At 39.8% G+C, this 27114-nt stretch overlaps 1 protein-coding gene across 4 annotated transcripts in view; it reads left to right on the top strand.

Moving 5' to 3' along the window:
* LOC148678055 (protein FAM53A-like) overlaps positions 1-20745 on the top strand; it is a 45025-nt gene extending 24280 nt beyond the window's left edge. For all 4 annotated transcript variants that reach the window (XM_088631030.1, XM_088631022.1, XM_088631016.1 and 1 more), the window contains exon 5: positions 19076-20745. In XM_088631030.1, the coding sequence (XP_088487156.1) occupies positions 19076-19402 (327 nt within the window). In that variant the 3' untranslated portion in view covers positions 19403-20745. The remainder of the gene's footprint in view (positions 1-19075) is intronic.
* Positions 20746-27114: the final 6369 nt, after the last annotated feature.

Below are 27114 nucleotides of genomic sequence, written 5' to 3'. Positions count from 1 at the left end.
ATTTTTTTTGACATCTTAGACCTATTATGTAGCAAAGGCATCCTTATGACTCGTAGAAGATAACCAGTGTTTAGTTTCGATTGTAGTAACTTTGGCAACATGCACCGTTATACACTGGTTTATGGTCTGGAAGACCTAGTCACTTGTTTTTGCTTTATTGCTTTTCTCTTTCTCGGCTTTCAGCAGAGGACAAAGAAGCCAGTTTCCTGTGAAAGGTGTTGACCGCCGTTGAATAAGAAGTACACTATGATTTCTAAAGACACATTGCTGTGGCACCTAAGGAGATTTTATGGGTAGAGTTAAACTGCAAGTACATTGCTTCCAAATAGTTTGATACAACATTGCACAAGTAGTATTTAAGTATTTTCTTTTGGCCTTGGAGCTAAAAAAGCCTTCAGCAGTAGTCATCCATTCATCCATTGTGAATAGCACAAGTGTAAAACTTTAAGTGGAATTCCAGGTAAGGGCATCCTTCTAGATGGGCAGCATATAGACATAAATGCACAAGAATGTTTTAAGAAGGCTTACTAATTATGTATTGTATTACATAATTTTTAATTTTTTGTTTTGTCCTTGTGGTCTTCTGTAGTAAATCTGTGGTTTTCAGACCTAATGGCTTATGTAATTTCTTATACATCTTGTGCAGATGGATCTGTCTACAGGTGTCTATATGAATTTAGGCTTGACTGAAGAAAACATCTTACTGTCAGTATTGGAGGTGTACGTTTTTGTTAGATATACTGTTATGCTTCAATTTAAGCCATTGTGTAAAATTGCAGATGTATATTGTTTTTATTTCCAGTGACATTCCTATTCAGTGAGATTTGAGAAGCTCTTGGAGAAAAGTAGCCTTTATATGAGATCTTGCAGTTTGCATCTTCCTTAGGGATTGTCATCTCCTCAGTTTCTAGTGTCTGTGAGTCACATCCCGCTACTAAATAATACAATGCAGAACTTTCCCAGTGGAAATAAGCATTGGGAGTTTGGCAAATTAAGTGACTATAAAATAAGCAGTAAATGCTTCGATAAAGCAGGTGTGCTTTGTGGTTTAGCCAGTCTACCTATATACAATTTGTTATCCTTGACCAAACTTCAAATAGTTTTTTTAGTGCGGTTATGAATTATTGCTCAAATGACTGAGAAACCTAAAAACGAAAGCAACAACTCAACATTTGAAATGGGTAATAAAATACTGTTGAAGCATACTGAGTTCCTCTATTACATATTTCCAGAGTTTCCATTAATAGAGCAATTTAGATATCCAGGTCTTCTGGTGTTTGTAAATGTTTGGGAATTTCCTGTCAGCCTAGCCTTTTATACAATGCCTTTTCAGTCTCAACTGCACACTTGAGCCTGAAATTGTCAACATGAATAACATTCTTCCTGTACAAGCAGTTTTTGATGCAATACACGGAGCCACAGAGTGGCTTATGCTTGCGTGTGGTGAATTTCTTTCCTTATGTGTTCAGTTCTTACTTTTTTTCAGCAGTCATTTATCTTTTTTGTGGGCTAATGATTCAGCCTGCAAAACTTACGTGAAACATCAAGCTCTACATAAACCTTTTCTCACTTGTGTAAAACGGCAGAAGTCATGGGTACAGAATCTACTCTGTAATGTAGGTGCATTGTAAAACAGTTTTAGTGTTTTATGTTAAAGGTTTTATAGTAAACTTCAGTTTTACATGCCAAATGTTTTTCATGTTCTTTGTACAATTTAGATCTGGCTGTTTCCCATTTGTCTTCACCATATAGATCAGTTAAGTGTCCTTAGTAGCATTTTTTTTTGTTAATTCAGGAACCTTTGTTCAGTACTTTGAGTCATTGTAATAGACATGGAACAGAATCTTCTGGAAGGAGGTTCCAGCCCAGTTGTGGGTACAGTTTCTGAAATCAAAGGCTACCATGGAGCAGTGTGTGAGGGGTTGCTCTTGCCTTTAGTTTTCCTTCAGGTTAATTGTACCCCTTTCTATCACACGCTTGTGCAAAACTGATTTGAGTTTTCTACTTAAGCTGCCTGGGCTGTTTTAAAATTAAACATCCGTGTCCTGTAAGCTGAAAATATCCTGAAACTACTGTGATGACAGACTACTGTCATAACACATCAAAATGAAGTAAATGTTTTGCTAGTCCAGCTTTAGGAATTGTGGTTTATATCCATATACCAAAAGGAATTACAGTATTATTGCATTGTCAGCGCCACAGATCTTGGCTGTCGTGTTGCCTGTATCTAACATACTGTCTGAGGTGGAGATAATGCTCCACTTTTATTCTTTGTACACCAGGGTTGTACTAAGTCTAAGAATTGGCAGCAGAATTAGTAGTTTGTGCTTTGGACTCTGAACTTGGAGAGTATTTGGTGGGATGGGATGTTGTGCAGTTGAGCAAAGTGCTTCCCTCGAATTGTTCCAGTAAATGCCCGGCTGAGTAAATGGGTGTTCTTGAGGTCAATGCAAATGAGAATTCTCAATTGATGTTTTTCAGTAAAATATTAAAATTAGAGAAACCGTGCTTTGTTTAAAAATTTAAAGCTGTGCGTCGCTGTCGATCTTCATCATTTTTAGCAAAAAGTGCCTTAAACCAGGTTTTCACTGGGAAACGTTGCTAATTAGAGCTCTAGAAATGCTTGCATTGTAGTGGGGATGTAAATCTAGCCCAGAGTAGGCTAAAAAAAAAGACTAAGAAAGGGAATTTTGTGAAGCATGTAGAAATCCTGGTGTTGCATTTTGAATTTTTCTTTTCTTGGCTTTGGTAGCTTGAATGCATTCTTATTTGAGTCTGTTTTTTTGTAGTGCAAAGCAGCACCGCCTGAGTCCTGAGCATTGTATGACTCATAATTGGCTTCATGCAATTCATTGCATGCTTTCTATTAAACACCTTTTTTTGCTTACTTCCGTAATGGGGTAAAGTGGGTGCTCCAGCAGTACCACAAATGGTCCCTTCTAATATGCAAAGCAGTTTGGTCTTCACAGAGAAAGAAAAGGCCTTCCTGCATGAACAAAGTATTGAAATAATGGAAGCAATTGGAGTTAAACAGCTGTGCCTGTGGCTAATTAAGCAGCTTATTAAGTTGTTTGTTTGTGCCTTAGAACATTGTTCCATTCCTTGGTTTGAAAGACATTTTCTTCATGTACCTTTAAACAGGTTTTCCATCAGTGACCTTTGCTTCCGTGTATTGGAAAGCACGTAAAGGTTTTACAACCAGCAATTTTGTGTCTATGACAAAGCTGATACTCACCTATCTTGCAAGGAATATTCAGGGATAGCCAGACTTCTTGTGGTTTCATTTTCACTGGTCATGAGATGATGAATCTTTTCACACTGTGTGAAAATGGTGAGATTGCAGTTGTGTAACAAGTGTCACTGATAGGGTGGATTCTTATTTAAACAATAGTGGATCTTTTATGAATGTTTTACTTAACTGGTTTCTACTTAACTGCAAATCTGCTGGCTTAACACTCCACCGGCCTGTATGCCTAAGGTATCCAGACAATTTCAGCTTTGTGGAGGGTTTTCATTGGCACTATATCAAGATTGTCATATAATCCAAACTTTTAGCTGTGAATAACTTAACAAATGTAATTGATTCTGTACTCAATTCATTGCTTATTCAATATTTTGCTTGATAACTTTTGAGAACTTTGTTGCAGTCAACCCCCTAATGTGTACTCATTGTCCTTTCATTTTTCTTTTACAAACGTGAGGGAATATCTTAGACATACTTAAGTTATAGTAAGAAAAATCTCTGTTGTCTTAAGATGTTGTATGATAGTGCTTTCCCATTGAACTGGTACCATGAGCTCTTTGAGAGGTGCATTGCCCCAAGTGATATACCACACTAGGTCTGACTTTTGGGCAGTGTTTTACCACCACAGTTTGGCTCCTTCTTTGGTAATTACTTTCATGAAGTTCCAAAATGCTTGCAAATTAAGACAAAATGGTAAAATAGGCCTTTAAAGTAGCTACCCTTAAAGATCCTTATATGTAAGTTTTCATTTCCAGCTGTATTGCTGGAATTAAAATTTGTCATGGCGTCGAAAATCAAATTTTGTGGCATTTTAGTGAATTTTAGTGTGGGTTTATGTAAGTAACAGGCGTAAACCTCTTTTTTCCTTAGTCTTCCAAAACAGTGTTAGGGTAATTGTAAAGTGAATTGTGTGAAGATACATTGTCTTTAGGGTTTTCTTTGCTTAGTGAGGTCCTAATTCTTCACCTGTGCTGCACTTGTTGTGAAGTGTTATGACCTCCATGATTTCTGCAAATTTAGCCTGGAAACTGAAGAAATCAGACTTGGTATGGAGAGGTCCTTTAAGGCTATTAACTGTATGCTCATGAGGTGAGAGTCTTTATCCTTTATCGTACTTTATAGTACTCTTGTCTTAATGTGCCTTTACTCTCACTATTATCCTTGGCTTGTTTAATGCTGACTTTCATTTCACAAAACTGTGCATTATCCCTTTCCCCAAAGACTAGCTGTGCCCTAATGATCAGTAACATGAGAGCATATGCACAGTTCTCAGTTGACTGTAGACATTTTGGAAATGAAGATTAAATGCAGTTAAGTGGAAGTGATTTATCATAGCATTAAGAAAGCAATCTAGTTCTGCTTTTTTAATGTTTTTCATGTGTAAACAGATTTTCATGGAATATAAACAGCTGATTTTACTTGTTTTTCCTGTGATTAAACCGTAATGCTGGTGTGACATTACCCAAATGAGCATTATTTTAGAGCTGGTGCAACTGACTCCATTGTAAATGGCACAGACGTTTTATTGCAACCATTAGAAAAGGGGAAACTCAATCACGTCCTTTAGGAATTTGTAGAAAAATCTGGTCCCCTCCTTTGTGCAAGACTATTTGAATCAGGGGAGATGAACATCAGGCAGATTTGACTGAAATTAAAGATGGGGGGAATGACCTGGAATGTTTTTGTATGTTCTTGGTTTCTAGAACATGGATTTGTAGAGTTGTGCGGGACGTTTTGGTGCATTTATTGGCTTTTAAAAATTATTATATAAGCATGCTCTTGTAGGGATACTGTCCTGCCATGAAATTCTTTTCCTGCTTGTAAATCATAGCTCAATGTGACTATTTTGTGGGTATCGGTCTTGACAATATTAAACTTAAAATTGCCATTTTTCCTCTTATATATGTGTTGTAAAGGAATAAGTATAGCCTCCCATGTGGCTCAACTTATAAAGGCATTCACCCCAGCGCACATTGAGCTCTGTGGTTTGGGTGTCACGAGTTCACACTGGATTAGGTCACTAGCCAACTGTGACTGGGATTTCTTCAGCAGTGGTATCTGACACAATGACCCCTGCAAACTCCTGCTTGCAGTACTGTTGGCAAAGGTCGCACCATTCTTTCAGTTAGCGCCAATTCGCTGGTGTGGGGCTGTGGTGCATTAAAAGATGAGTCGATTCAAGGGGGGGAGGGGGGAGAGTGCTGGAGAAGTCCACATACACTCTCGTTCTGCCCTGTGTGGGGCTGCAGGGCTCTTAGTCACAAGCCGAGAGGCGAAAATGCACTATTGACGATTCCAAATTGGGTGGATGTTGGACAAAAAGCCTAGACACCAATCACGTTGCCCTTCAGTGGCTTTCCTGTTCCTCCATTTTATTGGAAGGTAACAGCCAGTGGAGCACTGGGAACACTTGCTCCCAGTCTACTAGGGCTGGAAAATTTTCAGGTGATCGGTTCTTGCCTGGGGTCTTCCCTTTTCAGGCCCTTTTTTTAGTTACACAAGGGTGAGAAAGGAGAACAATATGATGGTGAGAGCTGGTTTGTCATGCTTGTGAGCTGGGCTGATATTTCCAGTCACTCATATGAAAAGGCAGTAATTTGGTTTCCGAGGGGAGGGATTGTCATGTGCACTCGCTAGAGCAGTGGTTCTCAAACGTTTTGGACCAAGTACCACCCCTGATCAAACCAAAGCATCCAAGTACCACCTACAAGTCATCTTCTCATAGGACCCCCAGAAATTCTCAGTGACCAACATGAGCGCACCTGCACACACACACTCACATACACATATAATAAATATTAAAAAAGCAGATGTGAATTCATTTTTCAAGCCTTGATACAATTCACAACAGAGTCTAACAGATTTTAAATTGTTAGGCATTTTCTTGATGGCAAAGGTCTCGCGGTGGATGTCGCAATGCATCCATTCATTTCTGGAGCAACCTCTCTAGTTCGTGCAACTACACAACAAATTTCCAGGATCATATGGCTTACCACCTGGCGGTACTCCACATACCATGAGTGGTACGCGTACCGTAGTTTAAGAACCACTGCGCTAGAGTAATGCACGTAAAGCAGGATAGTGCGCATATACATTCCAAAGCTGCAGCCCAGTTTACTACTGAAAAATCACCCCCTTTGTTCTTGCCTGCAAAAAACTGTCTGATGCGTTCCCCTGTAGGCTTCAGTTGACGGTTCGGGTTGCATTGCGTGTTATAGTTAAAAGATTGATAAGGAACCTGAAGCAGTGACTGAGTAATTTTCAAACACAGAGAAACATTCTTTATCTTTATGAAAAGATCAGTAAGTCTAGCTAAATAGTACCTATCACAAGTCTCTTCAAGCTTGTTTTAAGGATCTTAAAGCTTTCATTGATGCTTTAAGAGACTGTTTCAAGTAACTTTCAAAGTCTTTCTATAAACTATAATTTAAAGGACATTTTGCTAAAATCAGGCTTAATACCACTTGCTTTGTCAATTGTAAAAATTGTAAATCTTTCCTGCATTTTTGAGTGCAGTACTATTTACATTTTGTATTTCATAACTTACCAAGTATTGACCAGTATATAAGCTATCCCTGCAATTTCTTTGATCAGTAGTTTGAGTTTAGTAAAAAAAAAATATATCATGTTTAACTCAGTCTGTATTAAGGGTTTGTCAGTATATTAAACATGAAGCTTTGCATTGCTAGTTTGACATAGGAGGGAAATTACAGTGAACGAAAGGTGCATTCAGTGTCCTAACACCTTGTTCAAAGGTCTGTGTGCCTAATCCCTTTTCTGTTGCACTGTGCACCTGTTGCTATAGACACCTACGCTTTTCAGCTCAGAGCTCAGGTGTGCGGTTCATATTGAAATACACATGGCAGAAGGGAGAGGGGGGAGGCTGGGGCAGATTAGCGAAAGCAGCTGCTGAGTTTTTTTTTCTAGGAACCCAGAGTATTTTCCCAGTCTCTACTGCTGACTTTCTGAATCTCCGTGCTGATTTTTTCTATGAAGTCTGCTTTTACTTTTTCTATTCAGTGATGCAGCAGGGATCCAAACAACCAATAGTCTTGAGCACCTTAGTCATTTGGTGGTGGTGGTGGAGGGGAGTCCCCATTACCTGTAAAGCGCTTTGAGTGGAGTGTCCAGAAAAGCACTATATAAGTGTAAGCAATTATTATTGTTATAATGATTATTTCAATGTTAATGCACACTACAGTAGCCTTGAAAAGGTCATTTGCCTCTAAATTTTCTCTTCGTTAAGACTTTTGTTGTTCCTCTAAATTCCTATTTATTTTATTTGGTGTCTTTGTAAATAAGTATTTTGGGCTCAGATAGACCTCAAGCGTCCCCAATGCATTTTTAAATGACAATTTTGGCATGTTTGTGTGGTGATACTGTATATTAAATCTAAAACACAAGATTGATGTTTTACAGAGTTATTATAGTTTTTTAGTTTTTGTACAATGCAAAACTGTCAACATTCTTTACAGATTGAGATGTGTATTTCTCCCAAAATGTTAGCATTTTGTAAGAATATTGAATTCTGTTTTACATTGTCATTGTTAGAATTAAATACACCATATAACAGGAGCAAGCAGTTGTCCACTGTATTAATATGTAATAAGTCTTACAGTATAAGGGATGATTTTTGTTAAACCTAAGACGTTTGCTGTCAGTGGTTAAAATGAAAAGACAGCTGTTTGATCACTCTTAGCAGCAGGACTATGCTTCAGTGCAGCTCAGTCTTCCATACCAGCCCTCTCTCATGTCTTGGGTATTCTTCAGACAAAAGGTGGTTTATACTGGAAATCTAATGCACTACCATAAATCTAGGTGTCACTTGAAGCAGAGTTACTCAATACACCTGTGTGTGCTTCTCAAACAGAAGACTGAGGCTCTCAAGCCTTTTGTCGTATAATTTTGTGTAATTAACACCCTTGATTTCCTTTTTGTTCTCGTGAGAGCATTCAGGAAAATAAGCCGTTTCAGGTATAGGGAGGGGTGCAGTGAAAACCTACACTGGGTGGAGTGCGTTTCCTGACACTGTCCAGCTCATCATTGAATTGCCTCTTCTAGTTTGTGTTCAAAACTTTGGAATCTCAAAATGAGGTTCGGCTGAAGGAGAACATTTCCATCTGAGCAGAAATGATTTAAAGTAAATGGCTTGAAATGGCATAATGTAGGGGAAGGGGATAGCTCATGTTCAGATAAAATCTTTTGTGGTTTATCATGTCAACCTGAATGTCTTATGGTCTTGCCCTTGAGAGCTGTTTAGTGGGGGAGTTGGCCACAGTCTCCTTTAGTCCTGTAAGTTAAAAACTATTATTCCAGCAGCTGGCTCACGCCCTGTAGTTCTAACACTGAGTCATTCACAAATCAGTGTTTTTTATAGACTGCCTTTTCTTGAGTACAATATCAAAGAGCTTGACAATGTGGGATATTTTTTAAGGATGAAAATTAGAGCAGTAAAAATTTATAGCTCAAGTTCTGACGTTTACATAAGGCCTATCTGTCAATGAAATGAAATAAAGCAGTTTAAGATGGTAAAAGAACTAAGAACCCACAGAACTAAGAACTTTCATTTGTTTTCAGGAATTCTTTCAGAAAGGCTGTTATGCTGAATAATTGTCACAATGGTTATGAAGGAGGCAGCATAATGGATAGACAGGCCATTTACATTCAGAGCTAATCTAAATGAGGAAATGGCAGAGGCAACATCTCTAACTGTTCATGTTTTAGACTTAAGGAGATGACTACAGTGTGGGTGTCAATAGTAACCTTCTCAAAACGTGGTCTCTTAACACAGGCTTCTAGTGTACACATTTATCTTCTGGGTGGGACCATTCTTATGCTGATTTCTAAGAAATCAAACCAACATTGGAAGGTGTAATGGGTTCTTCCTGTGTCATCAAATATAATGTACTTTTGATGCAAACTAAAAGATAAAAGTAACGGTTCTGTCACCTAAGCTGCAATAATTTTAATGTTCTAAAAACATTTATTTTTTTGTTCCCTTTTAACTGTCAAAATTGGCTACTTATCTCACATTTGTGGATTTGAGAAAATTCACATTTTGTTTGATCACTGCAGAGATATGTAAGATGGAGTAACAGGCTGGCTAAGACCATCTTAGAAAACAGTTTAGTGTGTTTCAGTGTGTTGTCTTCCATCATCTACCATGTAGGCATTCAGGATCTCACTTTGTAACACTGGTGCTAAAACAGAGTAAATCATGGCTTCTTCCAAATAGTGAGTTATCCAGTTTGAGCTTTGTACTGAGCTGTAGAACCTATCGATCAGAATAGAAGAAAGCTCATTAACAGCACCTGTTGGAAGCCAAGGATCTCTGTGGAAAACCTAAAATGCTTGGGAAACATTCCCTTTTCACAAACGTTTGAGAAACCTTTTCTCCTTAATCAGACCTTTCTTATCTGGCTACTTAGCTACCTTTATGCAGCCCCTCTTTGTTCACCCAGTCATATCTGACAACGTACCACATTATTTCACTGCTGTTTCCTCTGCCACCATTTCTGTATGGGGGAGGAGGTGGTGGCATCAAAAGAGGAGATAAAAGTTTGGTTACAGAACTAAACATAGTTACATAGCAAACCTCCCCCCAGCTGCCTGTCTATTATTCTGTGGCCTTGCTGCTGGCCTGCTGTAAAAGGTGAGGGTGGTACATGCGCTTAAGACGAGTGGTTAGATGATTAAAGTAGCTGGTGTCAGGCACGCACTGTTGGCTTCTAGAGCAAGCAGCTGCTATGGGGACTGGTGATAAGCTCCAGGAAAAGTGAAAAGCCTCCCCCTGACTTCACCTGTCCATGAATCCTGTTTCAGGTTATCGTCCCTAAACAGAAGTCGACCTGTGCATGTTTGCTTTCACACTTGGAAGGCAGTGGACCGTGGCTGGTGTACACAGGGGCCTTGTGTATGGGGACTTGTTTCCATGACAGTGGTCTGAAACTAAAACATGGCTTGAGATAGGACTAGTCCTTAATTTTCCAGTTATTACAAAACAGCAGGTGTTTTTTTGTATATTTACACTGTTTTACCGACTTGACGCAGTCTTAACAATTCTTAAAGTAAAAACCTGAGCCTTCAGAAAAATCATACTAAAGCCCTCAGGTACCTCTTTTAGTTGTACCTTTACTTAAATATCAAAATGTCAGTGTATATTCTTAAAACACTGAGTAATGTAGGGCAAATGTTGTATGTATATTTTTAAAAATGTCTAATGAACAAATCTGAAAGCTGTGAAATGAGTCATCCACCTTTTAAGTGGAATCTGTAATTTTTCACAGTTGGATTTAATGCTTGGATTTTAATTTTATTTTATTAGAGCGCATCAGCTCACAGTTTCTTTATGGAAAGCAGCTAGGCAGTTGCCACCTAAGGCATAACACCCTTTTGACTCATTAAATTTTTGCATTACATTAAATACTTTACATTTTTAGAAAAAACTCTTGGTTGAGTGTTGCTTGGATAGTGCATTTAAAACCGAGAGCAGGAGACACCTTACACATAGGGTTGCGGGAGTAGAGATCAAGCCACCCAGCCAGCTGATTTTTTTTTTTGTAGAAAATGGCTGCATGAGAGCCTGGGACCATTAGCAAAACCAAAACGATCTAAACGAGCTGAATGACATCTTCCCAGTCGTAGCAATTCCTATGCTCTTGACTTTTCAACGTATATTTGAGGGGTTTGGAGCGTAGTAGCTAAAGCAGTTGTGCGGACCTGCCTTTTAAAAACCCCTGACAGACAGTACTTTCTGAACTTGCCACAAGGTTGGCTATCATTTCTTTGTTAAAAGCCTGAAGCTATGTAGACCTAGCTAGCTGCCATTTCAATTACAATTTACCTTAATCCCCTGTTAAGACTCTGGCTTTGTACACAGGCAGATTTTGTAAAATTCAGTTCAGTTATGAGAATGGTATGCTTTAATAAAGCAGGAATAGTGTCGTAAATCATTGATGTATAGAATGCCAGTGAACGAGTTGGATGTTTGACTGGTTTTCTGTAGCATTGCTGGTAAACTCTAGACTGTCTTAGTGCTGTAAAGTCTGGGTTGTGGAATTCCCTGCAAATGAGTCCTGCAATTTGTAATGACCACATTGAGATATCCACACTAATTTCCACTGCATCTGCACTTAACTAATAATTTTGTCCATTCCAATCAGCACTGTTGTGGTGCATTGAATGTCTTCTAGAAAAAAACACTATAGGGCGGGATTGGCGTGGCGAATTCAGAGCAGCGAAGGGGATCTTGCATCCAGGGACTGCATTTGTACAGCCTGTATTACTTCCATTGGTGGAATTGTAGTCAGCAGAATTTAGTTAGCTATGTCATGTCTGTTTACCAGTTACAAAATGATTACTGATTACCAAATTTGTGGCAATTCTAAGTGATGGGTTTTTAAGATTGACTTGGTTTTAAAGATGGCTTTAACTTTTTGTTGAAAATACTTGCATATATGGTTTTACCCACAAAATGAGTTTGACCAGATGGGAATCAGTAAAACGTCTGTAGTGAAGGAGAGTGCTTTAGTAGTATTTTATGTTAATGGAATTTACTGTTGGCATTCACTGCCAAATATAAAATGTATCATTCAGATGTGGCAAAAATGTTTAAAACTCAGAATAGGAACTTTTGGAATTGGTGATAACTAATGCATATATTTTGAATTCCTGTCCATGTTGGAAAGCAATTTTTTTTAATGTTTACAATTTTTAACAAAAAATGATACATTACCTAATAGACTAGAATTTTCTATTGCCATGTTTGGTTAAGAAAAATACAAGCTTTCTATATTTAACCTCTTATATATGGTAAGCAGTTATATTCATTGCTCTCCAGGTTTTAGGAGGTTTTTTATCCAAAACCTAATTTTTTCCATAGTTTTCTTAAGTTCCAGTTAAAGCTTCAGTCACGTGAATTCAATATTTGTATGAAGTCCACAGCAAAGCTCCTGCAATCTTACCTGGCAACCTGTGTTTCACCTCTAGGCCTGGAACGCTATTTCTAACCTTTATAAACGGGGGAAATATCTACCCACTGTGCTCAAAGGAGAGCAGTCAGGCATTACCTGAAATTCTAGATATTTCTCGTTTCCCAGTACTACCCTAAAAAAGTACTAGCACGTCTGTGTATAAAGGAATACATGTGGCATATTCTGACTTCAATCAGTTCATTTAATCAGAGTGCAGCTTGTCTTTTTTTTTTACTTGAAACAAAACATTCTCGGCGTGCTTCGTCTTTCCATTAACATAAAATTCAGAGTTTGCTCCTCTGTCTCTAGGCCGTGACTTGGGCTGGCGAAGGCTGCTTTTCTACAAAGCAGGCAACGGTTTGGATGAGTTAATTTGGCAGCCCCCCTTCCCCTCCCTCCATGCACCCAATCCTCCCAACCAATACTGGGGCCCCCTTCTCTCAAGTGGCAGCTGCAGTCTGGCTTCTCTCCCCTCTGCTGAGCGAAGGTGCTGGCGGCAGCTGCTTCCACTTTTCATTTGCCTCTCTATAACGGCGGTGTGGTCTGACAGAGCCGACTTGTTACAAAATATCTATGGGTTTAATGAGGTTGAAACCTGGCAACCGTCACTCACAAATACGGCTCTGCCAGGGACGCGCGCTTTCTGCCGGCTTAGCACGGTTAATGAGTGTGCATTGGAGCTGTTATTTCCAATGACTTAAACGTTCTTAATTAATTTTTATTTATTTTGTTGACGTACAAGGTGGTCATTAACGGGGGCGGAGGGGGACGCAGGAAGCGTTTGCCCATTAGGCGTTCTAGCACGCAGGAGGATAGCTCTCCACCCACTGTCCCAGAGGTGCCAGCTTCCCCAGCTTTCCATACCCTGTTTTCTAAAAATCATGTTCCTAATGTGTTAGAGCGTTTTAACTATCTTCTAACCACCTTGCAGGCAGACGTTTCTGCTCCGGTGAACTGCAGAAATGCAAATGTTAAGGGAATGCTGCAAGGTCAGTTTAGGTGTGTGGGTGTTTTGTGGGGCTAGAATTACATGTGGAATAGTGCTCAACAATTGCAGCACCTTCCTCCAGAGGCTTTAAAAGTTAAATGTCTAAGTAGCAGTTACGCAAGCATTGTGTGGTTTTGTTTTGTGGAACCGATGATGGGCTTAATCTATTACAGTGAGGCTCATGATGCTTAACATTTAGTGTTGGTCAGTTTAGGTATTTGTATGTTTAGAAACTGTTTAGTGGTTCCGCTTGCCTACAGAAATGAGCACCCTTTGAATGTTTCCGAGCACAGGCTTAGTGTTTTCTTCCATTTGCTGTAACGGGCGCAGACTGACCCACAGCAAGAATGGGCCTGCCAACCCCTGTTAGGCAAAACAGGTGACATACCCAGAGATTACGCAATATTTTGAAAACTGGGAAAATTAAGACCTGACAACAACTGCTTCACTGATTTGAGTACATTTGTGGTTCTTAAAACACTTGTTGGCAAGAAATTGTGATTTTAAACGTGAGTTCTGTTGAAAGAATCTTATGACAACACAAGCCTTTTGTCCATTTTTAACATAAAAATCCTCATGGAGACTGAATCTATCTGATACGGTTGCAGCAGTGAATTTTCGGCTCTCACCAGTGACTGAGCAATTGCCTACAATTGTTTGAACCCTAGAGAATAGCCTTTTGCCTTAGATTATGAAATTCTCTTCCTTCAGTTTCTGTCCCGGTTGGATGCAGTGCCTTCTGCGTGCTTTGTGCTCTAAAACAAGGATAAGATTTTTATCTGGATCTGTAAGCATGCAAACACATACCCTGAAAGCAGTGGTAGCTATGAATTTATCTTGATAGCATGTGGGTGAGACAGGACGATTTTTTAATTTCATCTTGCAGCTAAGTGGAAGCAGTGTTCAACCCTCATTCCCCCCCCCCCCCCCCCACCCCCCACCCCCCTCACCACCACCTCCTGCAATTCCTTCAAAGCAACCTTTGACACAGCTCAGCATTTATTTCAAGAGGACCCCCACCTATTAGGGTTACAGCTCACTGCCAGCACGGCCAGCCCCAGAAGGAGTCTTTTCCAAATGGTAAAGAGAGTGCTGGTAATGGAACTGTAATGAGTCCTATCTGCGCTCATCAGGTTACAAATTCATGGCCTGGATTGTGCCACTGCTTGGAGACAGTGGGCTTGACTTGGCCAGGGCTCTCGTTTATCGGCAAAACGGCACCTCCTCCAACCTTCCGTGCAACTTTCTGGCAATCTTAGATGGATGTGCTCTGCTCCTCCAGTCAGGACCGACTCTTCTGTGGGGCGATGCAGGGCCTGCACTGTGGATGGATGGATGTTTCTAACAGGCTCCCTTGTCAAAAAAGTACGTCAGCAGGTCTCTTCTCCTGCAGTTCAAAGGAGCAGAGTCTTCAATTCGAAAAGCAAAAGTCTTCAAAGCCATTTAAAAAATCAAGTAATTTCTGTAGCATAACTACAGAACAAAACTTAGAGAAGTTACGGCTTTTCAAGCAAGCATTTTATTGTGGTCTGATTAGGCGGTAGGGAAATAGTACATTCTAAAAGAAGTATATAATTGCATCTTAGGCTGCAGGGTCTTTAATTCAGTTTATGATTTATATGAGCAGCAGCCATTCAAAAGATGAGACAAACCTTGGGTTCAGATCAGTGTTTTTCGAACAGCGCAATATCTGATGACTTTGCATTTAAGCTCAAAGAAAGATAAGACACCATAAACCTCACCCAGGGGGAGGGAGATGTAACAGGAGTGTTCTGGCAGTAGATGACAGAATTGGTATGAATTAGCGGCCCTGCAGTCCGCAGTATTGGATTTGGAAACCTGGGATGAAGAGAAATCCCTGCTGGCACTTGTTCACTAACTTTTTATAAGAATCCTCTTACTGCTGAAGTGCAAACTTGAGGAAGTCTTCCTGTACCAACTTCATTTCCAGGACTGGAGATCAAGAACATAAATCTAGATTTGCCTGTTTTGTTCTTGACTTCCCATCCTTTCGTGTTTTTAGTGTGATCTTCAGGTTTAATTTAAAGGGTCTGAGTGCCTTCCGGCGTGCTGTACAAGGGGGGGCATTGCGGAGATGGCCCGTACCGCATCCCTGCGGCTCTCGAAGGAAAGATGTTAAATGTCTGGAACCTGGGGAATGTGCTGCAGGGGGTGGGGTATGGAAATGTGCGCGCAGCAGGCTGAATGAGCGGGCGCAGGCTTAAGTCGGTCCATTGCAATTGAGGACGGCGGCCTTGCTCAAGGTCCTGCTACGCCTCAGCCAGGATGGGTCTAGGTCCTTTTCTTTTCAGCGACGCATGAACAATCAAAGGCTCCCTTTTTATCCATTGTTCCCGCAGAGGACATCCATTTAAAGTTCAAATTCCAGCAGGCTTGGGAAGAAGGAAAGGCGATAGTGGTAGGCAGGGCCAGGAGATGATAATCAAGCGTTGGGAGTAAGCCGCAGACAAGTCAGCTCTTTGTCCCCCCTACAGAAGAGAACAGGCTGGGGGTACTTGGTTTTGAATAAAAGGCCTGGAGGTTTTCTTGGAATAGTGAATGAGGCTCCACTAAGGTGGCAGCTACTGAGAGCATCTGGCGCTTTGCTTCCCTTTTGGATCAGCTCAGAGGATCACAATGCAAAATTAGGCCGGGAATGGCATTTAATGAAGTGATTTTCTGTGGCCTGAAACCCTCTGTGCTTCTGCAGCACAAGGACGGAATAGTCTGAAGAGCAATGAAGCAGGGGGCCAAGGGAAAGGCAATTGTGTTAAACCTCAGTTTTTTTAAAAAAAATCCTTCTCCCCTCAGTTTAATACTCATGCATTCTTGGCAACAAATGTTTTTACAATTTGTACAGACCTTTTGGTAGCACTTAGGTTATGATACTGTGCTATAGACATTTTAATGTGATTTGTTTCCTGTTCAGGATGATGAGTTTTCTTTTTTAAATTGTGGCACTTGCCGCATACTTTGTCAGCAGTTTTATTTTTACTTCTTTCTGCTGTTCACTAAGTACCAGGTTTCCTTGTTAAAAATACATTTGGTCATTTCAGAGGCAGATGTTTAGGAGTTAAGTAGTCTTGTTATAGCTGAGCTTTCTACTTTCTTCATCTGAGAATTTGGTTTTTAGTTGTTTACCTGTTGTATAAGGGTTATGTGCTATTGCCTTATACAGCAATTTGAGCTCTGGGAGTGTGGAGAAACTGCTATAGAAAACTTTCAAGTTAAATAGTTCTGGCAGGTAATCTGCAGATTCAAAAATGAGATCACATGGAACTAATTAACAAGACACAGGACTTTTAAGTATATACAGTGAACTCACTTAAAGAAATCTTAACATTATGAGCAATGTTCCAAATATAAAATAAGTAAAAATATATCACATCATGGAATTGTGTATAGAGGCAACAGAGGTTGTCTTACGGTCAGATTTAAGTAATGAGGGCTCTAGTAACCTTTGTGGCCTAAAGACTAACTGGTAGCACTCACTGGAATTGTTCTAGGGATAGTAACTGGAAGAGACTGTCTGATGGGGGCTGTCAGAACTTAGTGCATCTTCAGCGTGCAGGTCTTAAGTATAGGAGTTAACACTAGGGTACAATGGATTGTAGTTGACGCATATAAACATAACTTCCGTCTAAAGCTGCTTGAGGACAGTCTTGAAGTTGTGAATCTAATTGAGATGAACCATGCGTAGACTTCATTGTGCTTGGCAGCCAGTGTTTTGTACCATCTGATACAAGATTCCAGTAAGATTCCATGATTTCAGTGGTCAGAACAGGAGAGGTTGAAAAAAGAATCTGTAGGGGTTTGTAAAAAAAAGGCAAGGACTTAGATTTGTAGTAGTGTTTTGGGGGGTTTTGGAATGATTTCATAATGGGCTTCTCTGTTAAATTTCTGATTGAGTAATGGCAGCAGTTCCCACTTTCCATGAAGAAGTGTTAAGTTGGCATGGTTCTGAAATTACGGTTTCTGCACCCACAAGTGCGAACTCATTCAAACAATCATTTAGCACAGTTCATACACTTCTGGCTGTATATTTAGCTCATGGACATGTGATCTTCAATTAAACCTGAGTGTATTTATGGTAGGCTTGCAGCTGAATCATAGTTCCAAGGGGATGCAAGTGAAAAGTTAAGCACTGCCCTATCTGCACCATACTGTGTCCATGTCATTCAGCTGACTACTGCTGCAAAACCAAAAAGTCCAACAAAGAAATCTGGGATGATGGCATCTTTGAAAGTATCAACTTTTCTGATGAGATTTGTGAGAAAAACAAAATTTGAGCAGTAGGTCATTGAGACTTTCACTGGTATGTTAGTGTCTGTGGCACTACTGAAACAATAGGAGTCTTAAGGAGTGTATATTGCATTGCATAATTGCTTAACACTGAAGTGGGTGTCAGTGGTCCTGGCCAGAGCCTGTTTCAGAGCCAGGCATGTGGGTTTTTCTGTGTAGGAGGTTGATTAGTGTTCATGAGATAGACAAAACAAGCCCGTGTGGAGGTAGAAGTTTGTGTAGCATTTTGTGAGGGGAGTTTTAAGGCCTGAAGAGTTATATGAAAGAGGTATGCCTCAAGTATAAGTAGAACAGGTTGCAGGTCTTGGTTTAATTCAGACTCTTACATTGCACTAACAATTAATCTAAAACAGGGTTACTAACAACTAAGTTCCTCAAGGACGTATTTTGAGATGGATTGTTTTTTTTTTTTGCTTACTAAAGCTTGTCTCAGCTGCTAAAACTGGGCAGTATCTATCATAGTGGAGCTGTTCTGGGCAGAAGTATTGTCACCAATACGCACAGTGCTTGCTCAATGTTAGAAGCAACAGCCGAAAACATTTCAGGTCTAGATGATGGTTTTAAACAATCCACTCAAGTGATTTTCTGTTCCGATAGGGAGCCAGTTCATCAAGCATCTTTCCGCGTGGCAGCTGCGGATCTGCTGAGGCGATAACATAATTATACCCATTATACCTCAAAATGTACAGTTTATCTGACCATATAGCAAGGAAGGAATTTCGCTTGACAGATTTCCCGCATTGATCTAATCAGCCAGGCCAGACTGCATTTAAACCTTCCGATAGTGTTCTTGTGAATTTTGTCATCATTTTTTTCCCCCCTGCATCTCATGTCCGACTTCAGAACAGCCACGAAAAGGATCAAGTGCTTGATTTAGTCATCAAAATCATAGTTTGTGATCATTAAGCATTTGGAGGTTCCCCATCCCTGATTTAGTTTTTGAAGTGCCTTTTCAGACTTTGTAAACTTTTAACAGGTGCAGGTATGTGCTTTCTTTTGACATAACAGTTAAAGTAGCCATATGCCTTGAACATTGTTTTTTCCCCCATGTTCAAGTTTTGTTAAATTAGATCAGTCCTATTTTTCTTCCCCTAATTGCTACTGAAATCTACATTAATGACTAATGAGCTAGTAAACAAATTAGCATTGCAGGCTGATTTGTTGTGCCTCTGTTAGTGCAATCCAATCAAGGGTGGTACAGTGGCATGGCAGTGAGGACTTGCATCACAGCTGCATTTATCTGGACTGGGGCTGTTTGTGTGGAGTTTGCATGTTCCCCATGTTTGTGTTTTTAAAGTTTCTAAATGGTAATTTTCTCTGTACTATTATGATTCACTATTGACATCTGTAGTGGTGGCAAGGTCATACGATGTTCTAAGCGCTTGGGATTTGCAGTTTGAAGTGAATGCCCTGTCAAGCACGTCGGCAAATTTCAATAATGATGGTACTTCGAAGTTATGAAAGACAGTACGCCTATGTTCCCCCATGGTGTCAAGCTCTTGGCTTCTCATTAATGCTTTGTTCCAGCACCCTCTGCCATACTTGACAGTATTTTCCTCTCTCCCGTAGACTTTAAAAAACTCCAAAAGCCTTTGCTCGTTGGACTACGAGGAGGATGATGACCCTCACATGAAGACCATTGTCTCGTCGCCCTGCGACTCGAGCGACCACCTCATGAACGTCATCACCCCTGGCTCCAGCCCCATGAAGGAGGGCCTGTGTCGGCTCCACAGGCTTGCTTCATGCCACAGCACTGCCTGCCACATCCGGGCCTTCAGCAGCACAGCGGCAGTGAGTGAGAGCGATGAGGACACCAGCGATTGTGAGAGCAACGAAGGGGGCGTTTTTCCTCTGGACTGCGTAGACTTGGATCTAGAACAGATTGAGAACAATTGATCGGCCAGGACATGAGTTCTGGAACCTGTCCTTTTTATAAAAGTTTCTTTGTGGTAGAGGACTACTATTTTTTTTTGTGTTGCGTTAAAATCCCTGAAAAAAAAACAAACAGATTCTCACACCCTTCCCTAACCTCCCTCAAAAACAAAGCAAAATTGAAATAAATTTTGTATTTGGCTGTTTTCTGGCCTGTTTTAGAAGGTGACAGTTATACAGGAGAATTCTGGTAGTCACCAGTAACTTTGTCATTCAGTGAATGCACAATGAAGATAGAGGAAAATATTTTGGTTTAAAAAAAGTTTAAGATGACAAATCTACTTAGATTACACTTTGTGTATTATGTCTTAGCTAAGGAAAAGAAAAAGGCTTGTTATATAAAATAGATTTTAAAAGGGCATTCTATTAAAGTACAAAACTTTTGTGTAACATGGTGTCAGCGTGGGTATAAAAGCTGCTTGTCTGGAAAGTCAGTGTTCTATATAAAGGAAAACAAAAATCTAAGAATTTGGTTAATTTGCCAAATAGTGATAGAATTTTTAATCTTCTCAACTGGTTATTTAATTGGCCAAGAGGTGTTTCAATCTGTGTAATAACTACCTGTTTATCAGTTGGGTGGTTGTAAAACTTACCATTTAGAAAGCTTAAGTTAAAGGTGCAGTAGCCTCTTTCAAAGAAATTAAGCAGTGCTCATAAAGTGCTTCCTGTACACAATTTCCAGGACATTTTTAACAGTTACCTCTTTTCTTTGTGTGTGGATAGCCAACTGTTTTTGGAACTGGTAGCTGCCCACCATTTTTTTTGTTGTGGTTCCCAGTTTTTTTTAAGGTGACAAGTTCTGTTGCTGCTAGTTGTTTGTGGTGTGATATCCATGTTTCCCTTGAACTCTGCTTCATAGTCCCCATTCTGAAGCTGCCAAGGGGGTTGTCCACACTTTAAGTGCCTTTGAGGCTATCATAATGTTACTTGTATATTAACATCTGACCAGATCGCCCTCTGGTCTTCATCCAAATCAGGTCTTTGAAACCAGTTTCTTGTAAATGCTACCAATTTTTCAAAAGAGGATGTTGCACCTTTTGCTAAGTAAGCAGAACTTGCTTGTCTCATCAGCTGCATCACTGTTTTTTCTTTGAACTTTACACCGTACAATAAATGGATTTGGGTCTTAGTTATGGCCCACCTGTCTGGTGTTTCTTGCCATAATGATACACAGTGGTTCAGAACTCCACGAATACCTGAGCTGTAGAAGGGGACTGTAAAAGAATTTCCCAGGGATTTAATCACATCAGCAGCACCTGAGGGAAAATGAGTCCTCGGAATAAATAAAACTGGTCTTTGCTTTGCAATTTTGTGGCTTTTGTGTCATATGTTCTCTTAAATCTCTTTAATATTATGAAGGCATGTTGAAATCCACACTGTTTTTAGTAACCGAGGAAGCCCACACTTAAGGATACACAATCTACATGACCATCCATCACCTTGCGTTGACACAAAGATAAGCACATGCATCCTTATGCTAAAGTGAAATTCCACAGTGATGAGTTGGAGATGGGATTATAAGGGAAAACCGGTGGCAGTCTTTACAGTTTATTAATTTCTTACACTTATATAGCGCTTTTCTGGACACTCCTCTCAAAGCGCCTTACAGGTAATGGGGACTCTCCTCTACCACCACCAATGTGCAGCCCCACCTGGATGACAAATGTTTCGATAGTATTTGGCTGACATCTACACATTTGCAGCCTAGTTTGTAGCATCAGCTTGCTTCTGGAGTTTTCCTTTAGCAAGGATGTTAACAGTAGCCACACGTAATTAAAGCTGTTTGAACCATTTTGATAAAAAATCTCAGAATTTAAGGCATTCAGAATCCTGTAATCTATAATACTGTTTCAGTTTTGCAGCTGAAGCTGCTTCAGTGTTTTGCTCTATTTGCATGGGTGTAGACATGCAATACGACTGTATTGTACTGTGTAAGCCTGTCCTCTGCTGTCTCTGCAATAGTTTCAGTATGTTAGCTGGGATGCAGACAGCCTATACACTGGCCTATAGTTACCTTTGATTCAAAGAGTACAAATGAATTACTGTCAAGTATTACCACATTCAGAACTGAGCGGCTCTAATAGGGCCATTCTCCCTGTGATATCTGACAGTCTTAACAGATTTGGCTGTTCTCTGAGTGTTCTTTCAGCTGCCCTATTGAAGTCCTGCTAGAGAAACAATGTCTAGTGAAATGCAATAATTAGCTGATCACACTCTAAAAAGGCCTTGTCAGACTTTTCACATTCACAATCAAATGCAAATTGCACAAATGTGACTTGTTCAAATGCATTATATACAAATTAAAGACGTACAATTGGCATTTCTTCAATTTGTACTTGAGATTGATGAGCTCTTCATTGCCAGCATACTACAGAGCAGGTTTTCTGAGCTGCTGAAGCAGCAGTTTGGAGAAGTGGCAGGATTCTGGAGCTGGGAAGTTCTGGGTCCAAATCTGAAGTACTTCCTGGAGGGAGGTACTCCACTCAGGTTGCTTCAGCAAACTGCTGGCGAATGGTAAATTTGGAGGTAAAAGTTTCTGCCTATGAGGCCTGTTTTTTTCTTCCTCTCCCACTGCTTCACATGGTCTGCGATATAGGACTTCCTCTGAGTTTAATGTCCTATTTTCACCTATCTATAGAGTTTAGACCACTGTACTCTTCAAGAAAAGTGTTCTAACTGCGGAGGGGTCCCCAGGGTAGGAGCCAAGACAAACCTCGTCTCTGTGTGATGAGTGTGAGCTTGCTGTGCAGAATCTCATACATAAAATCTGTGGTCAGAGTCTGAATTGGGTAAAACAACACACACCTTTGGATTGTACAAAATGAAAAGCTTAATTTCTGTAAATCCCAGGCCTCATGTCTTGCAGTGCACAGATTAAGGGCTTTTAATTGCTTGTATTTGTATGGCAGGATTTGCCCCGGACAGCACCTGCATTCAGACAGTCCTTCCTATAACAAGACTTCTGGGCAAACAAAAAAAAAAAAGCAAGCTGATTGCAATTAAGCAGGGCTGTGCTCGCCCTGAGCTTATTCGGCTGCAAAGGACCTCAATGCCAGTCCGTGCCATTCAGCGCCCAGCGCTCCTGTCAGCTGTTCGGTTGGTGCAGGGTGATGTGTGCACACAGAGCAAACAGGATGCAATTGTTTCCTATTCATGTTCAGAAAAAAGTGTGGTTGAGGCTCATTTCTCAATACACATACCATTTCTCTACATCTACTGCTCCCTGCCTTTCATCGCTGGACATTTTAGTTGATGCAGTGCACATAAAGGACGTGATAAAACAAATATTTCAAAGGGACGTTTTCATAATAGTTCTGCTGGACTGATCAGCCATTACTGAAAAGAGGAAGATGGCCGGGAATGTTAAGGACAATGTGAGAGCAAGAGCCACCACATCTGAGCATTTAGACAAAAATGTGATCGTGTAAGAATAGTGCACACGCAGTGCTAAGACATTCACTGTCATGGCACCTGAGATTACAAAGCAGTTTTGTTCACGGAGTGGGTATCGGTAAGCTGCTGGTATCAATAAGCTGAGCTCTTATCTAGTTTACAGCTGTTCTGTAATGGTGTGGAACAGGTTAATGCTTGTCATTCAAACAGTATTTTCACAGGAGAGGTCTTCTCTCCCTAGGCTCGTGAACAAAAGTGCAAAAAAGAATTTTTCTTAAGGTCTCGCACAGATTTCAACCAGGATGAACCTGGTTATCTTGCTGTATAGTCATTATAAACTTTATCTGTTGCGAAGTGTCATCTTGTAATTTAACAAAGGCCTTACTCACTCTTAATTAGTATTCTCAAAATACTGGTCAAAGGGAATATAAGCAACAAAGGCTTTCCTGTATCAGCCCAGGTACCTACTACGTTTTCCCTGTCGGGGCACCTGAAGTTGATTTTGTCTGCTTGAATGTTTTGGAATTGTTAATGAGCCTCAGGGGTCCAATACCCATTTTAACTCTGGCGTAAATAGGGCATTAATAACCTTTGCAACTTGTCAGTGCTATTGTCATTAAAAAAAGCTTCCCCTTTTGAAAGAAAAGAGATTGCTATCACGATTGATGAAGCCTCCTTGAATAATTATATGGCAGTTATCCATTTTCAGTCCACTTTGTATCAAAATTATTTTCTCTCTCCATCTCACCATACAAAAGAAGTTCCTTTCGTTTTAATTGCTCATTACACAAAACCTCCAATTTGTGCTGTTCATGTCAGTGCATTTGTATCTTTAAATGAATTCTGATGTGGAAATGCTTACTTCCTGCAGTGCAAGCATAAACCTAGATATACAGTAGTATATCAGCATCAAAACTGTGTATGAGTGATAAATTGCTTAAGGCCACTACAGTGTGGTTTATATATCTACTTTTAGCAAAGTCAGTTTTTAAAGCCATTTTCTATAGCAAAGGATTCTATATTGCTTTAACAAAAAGGGGGTACAGGCTAGGTGATACTGTACATGGCAGGAAATCTCTTCACCAGCTGAAGGAGAGAGTTAGGGAGGCCAGGCAAAGCAAGGCAGCAGTGCAGCTTAGCCAGTGACCCAGGGCTGTGGACACTGCTTTCACAAAGAGTGGGGTCTTTAATTGAGCTGAGAACTTCAGTTTAACATCTCGTCCTGAGGATGGCACAAGCTTATTTCTTCATTAGACAAAGAAGAGAGAAACTCCAATTGAAACCGCTTTGCAGGATATTGCACTCACTAAGTAGCTTCTCCTCTTCCTGGGTGGAGTGATATTGACATGTTTTAAAACTGTTTATAATGGTATTTAACTCTCCAATACTGGATTTAATACAACCAAGAAAAATTACAGCCTTAACATTAAATAATTTGGATTTTAGTTCTCGTTTTTGAAAAGCATGGAAACTGCAAACCTCAGCATCCCAGGCACCATATTAAAATAAAGACATATTAAATCCATAGTGTTTTATCAAAGCCAATAAGGGACTGAACCTTTTATTCACTACAGAGATTGATCTTCAGTTTTACTCGTAAAATGACACAGCCCCACAGTATTCTGGTAAAACTGATAATCTTCGAAAGATATCAGGTGTTTTACAATATAAAGGTGATATGCATTACACATTAGAGTTTAACTGCTTTATTAGTTTTCATTGTAACTGCCTCACCAGATGTGTTGTAGGAGAAAAGGTAATATATTCAGTGTTTACTTTGTACCATGAGACAAAACTGAATGTTCTACTGTACCTTTCCACAGACTCTTTAAGAACAAAATGATGTTAAATTGAAATAGGTAATGAAACACTGAAGATAAAATGTGAGGAATATGAGAGATGAAGTTTGAAGAGTATGATGAATTGTGAGATAAAGTAAAAAGTCAATGAATACCTTTTTGCATACAGGAAAAGAGTGCAGCCTTTGTAGTTTCTGAGACAAGGATTTTACCTTGGATATTTTGCAAAGGAGATAGAGTGTAAGATGATTTTTTAAATTTTTAAAAGCAACATTAGTGTGCCCTACTCAGTCTCAGCAAACACATAGCCAGCCAATGTCTCCTTGTGGTGCCAACTCCACCCTAATGTGGTGAAGCTGGGAAATGCCCACTCACTCCCAAACACCAGTGCCTCAGTCTCCCATCTCCCATCTAGCTGAAAGGGAGATGTTCCAAGGGTCAGCTACATTTTCTCCAAGCATGTTTAGGCCAAGATCCCTAATACAAACATGAACTAAGCTTCACACACTCATTAAGTAGCATAAGGTATATAGGACTTGTTTGCTTTTAAAAAATGACCTGTTTGAATATATAATAAACATTTTAGACTATTGATACATTTATTTTCCTGTTATTTGGCACAGGTGTCAAATTTAGATTTTCTTATCGTTCTAAAGGATTTGTCAACTTTCATTTAGTGAAATGCCATAGAAGTTCCATATCCATTAAAGAGATGTGCCCAACTGTACTCTCATACTCATGTGAGGAGCTTATGGACAGCATTACCTTTCGTTAAATCGTAATACCAGGATGTCAGATTGGTGCAAGCCCTTCAAAGGACATAAATAGAAAAGTTTGATGAAGTTTGAGAAAAGAGATGCTGCCTACAGTAAAATCGCTGAAGATGGCACATTCACACTGATACAGGCAACGTCCTGAAACTAAAAAGACAAAACTTGCCAAAATTGGTGCTAAACTTTCCTGTCATTACTGTCCACAGTTGTCAGCATCACAAGCATCTTCAAATACCATACGTGCAGACAAAATATACATTTATCTGAACATTTATAAAGATCAGCTAGATTTATACTTTGTCTCCATGTACGGTAAATAAAGCCTGTTGTCCAAAACCCTTGTGTAATCATTTGAGAGGCAGTGCTGCAGTCACTTTAAGTTATTTCCTATTGTTGTGAATTTTTTCTTCAATGTGTAACAATCATGTTCAATGGGACTTAAATCTGGCGATTGACTTGACTAGTCTAATATTTTCCTTTTTTTTTTTCTTCTTATGATGAACTTTTTGGTTGCACTGGAGTATACTTTGGGTCATTGACATGCTGCTTGATGAAGCACCATCCAGTGAGTCTGAAGGCATCTTCTCCAACATAGCAGAAAGCAGAAAAAAAAATGTTTCTGGAAAATTCGGCTCCCATTGTCATCATTAGATACATCATCAACAAAGATGAGTGAGCCAGTTCCAGAGATGTCCTTGAATGTCCAGGCTGGAAATGACATGATCTCTACTGTGCTTCATAAGATGTTTAGAAGTACAGACAAGAGCCCGTAGGAATGATGTTTTATGGACAAATAAGACAGTTAGCCAAACTGGTGGAAAGGTTAAAATGTGGAGAAAGGAAGGACATGCAGATGGACCAAAGAACACCACCTCATCAGTGTATTGTGCATCCTTTGGTTACCTGACAACACACTTTTTAGAAAGAAGGTATGTATCAAATGAAAAATGCTAAGCTACCAAAGAAAGAAAGTATGTACAGTAAAGAGGGTGTGAACTGTAGGAACTTCCTTGTTAGTGCTCTACCAATTGTCATTCCTTTCCTAAGTCCTGTTTTTCAAATGACCTGCAAGACTAGTTCTTGCAAAACAGATCTTCATATTTTCTGTATTGTCTTTGTTCAGGAAGGTACAACAAGCAGAAACCGGTGGTTAGTGAAACCAGTGTTTGGGGAAATGAAAAGATAAAAAGCTTAGTGTTCTGTACTGCTCATAACCACTTTTGATCATCAATCACAGGGAAAAAAACTGAGTTACCATAATGAACAATAAGATGAACTGTATACTGTATATAAGCTTTTTTCAGTTTGACATTGACCTTTGGTTTTCATTCTGACTAGCTTGTCTGGAGTTCCGGTTTTGCCCTGCTGAAATACAAAATGTATGTATGCCATCATTCACCTTTTAACAACGTTAATTCTCCTTGGCCTCTTTTGGTATTCACGCATTTGGCAGAAATAGGTTTAGGCAGATGTGTTGGTTGCACATTATTTTTCAACGTCCTATAACAGGATCTTGAAACTGAGATGCCTAAAGTTTGTAAATGAGTCGTGGAAGGCTTGTTGCCTTGTGTCCAGTTCAGTATATTTGTCATATGCACAAGTGCAATGAAATGCTTATTTGCATATATGCTCCAATGTGTCAGCTCAAATGGTACAAATGTGTAGGGGTATGGCTGTGTCACAGCTGAGATGAAGAATAACACTAGGTTGA

Source organism: Lepisosteus platostomus, chromosome 1, assembly GCF_059453375.1.
Source record: "Lepisosteus platostomus isolate fLepPlt1 chromosome 1, fLepPlt1.hap1, whole genome shotgun sequence".
Taxonomy (NCBI): domain Eukaryota; kingdom Metazoa; phylum Chordata; class Actinopteri; order Semionotiformes; family Lepisosteidae; genus Lepisosteus; species Lepisosteus platostomus.
Note: the sequence above shows the minus strand (reverse complement) of the source record. Positions and strands in the feature narration are given on the sequence as shown.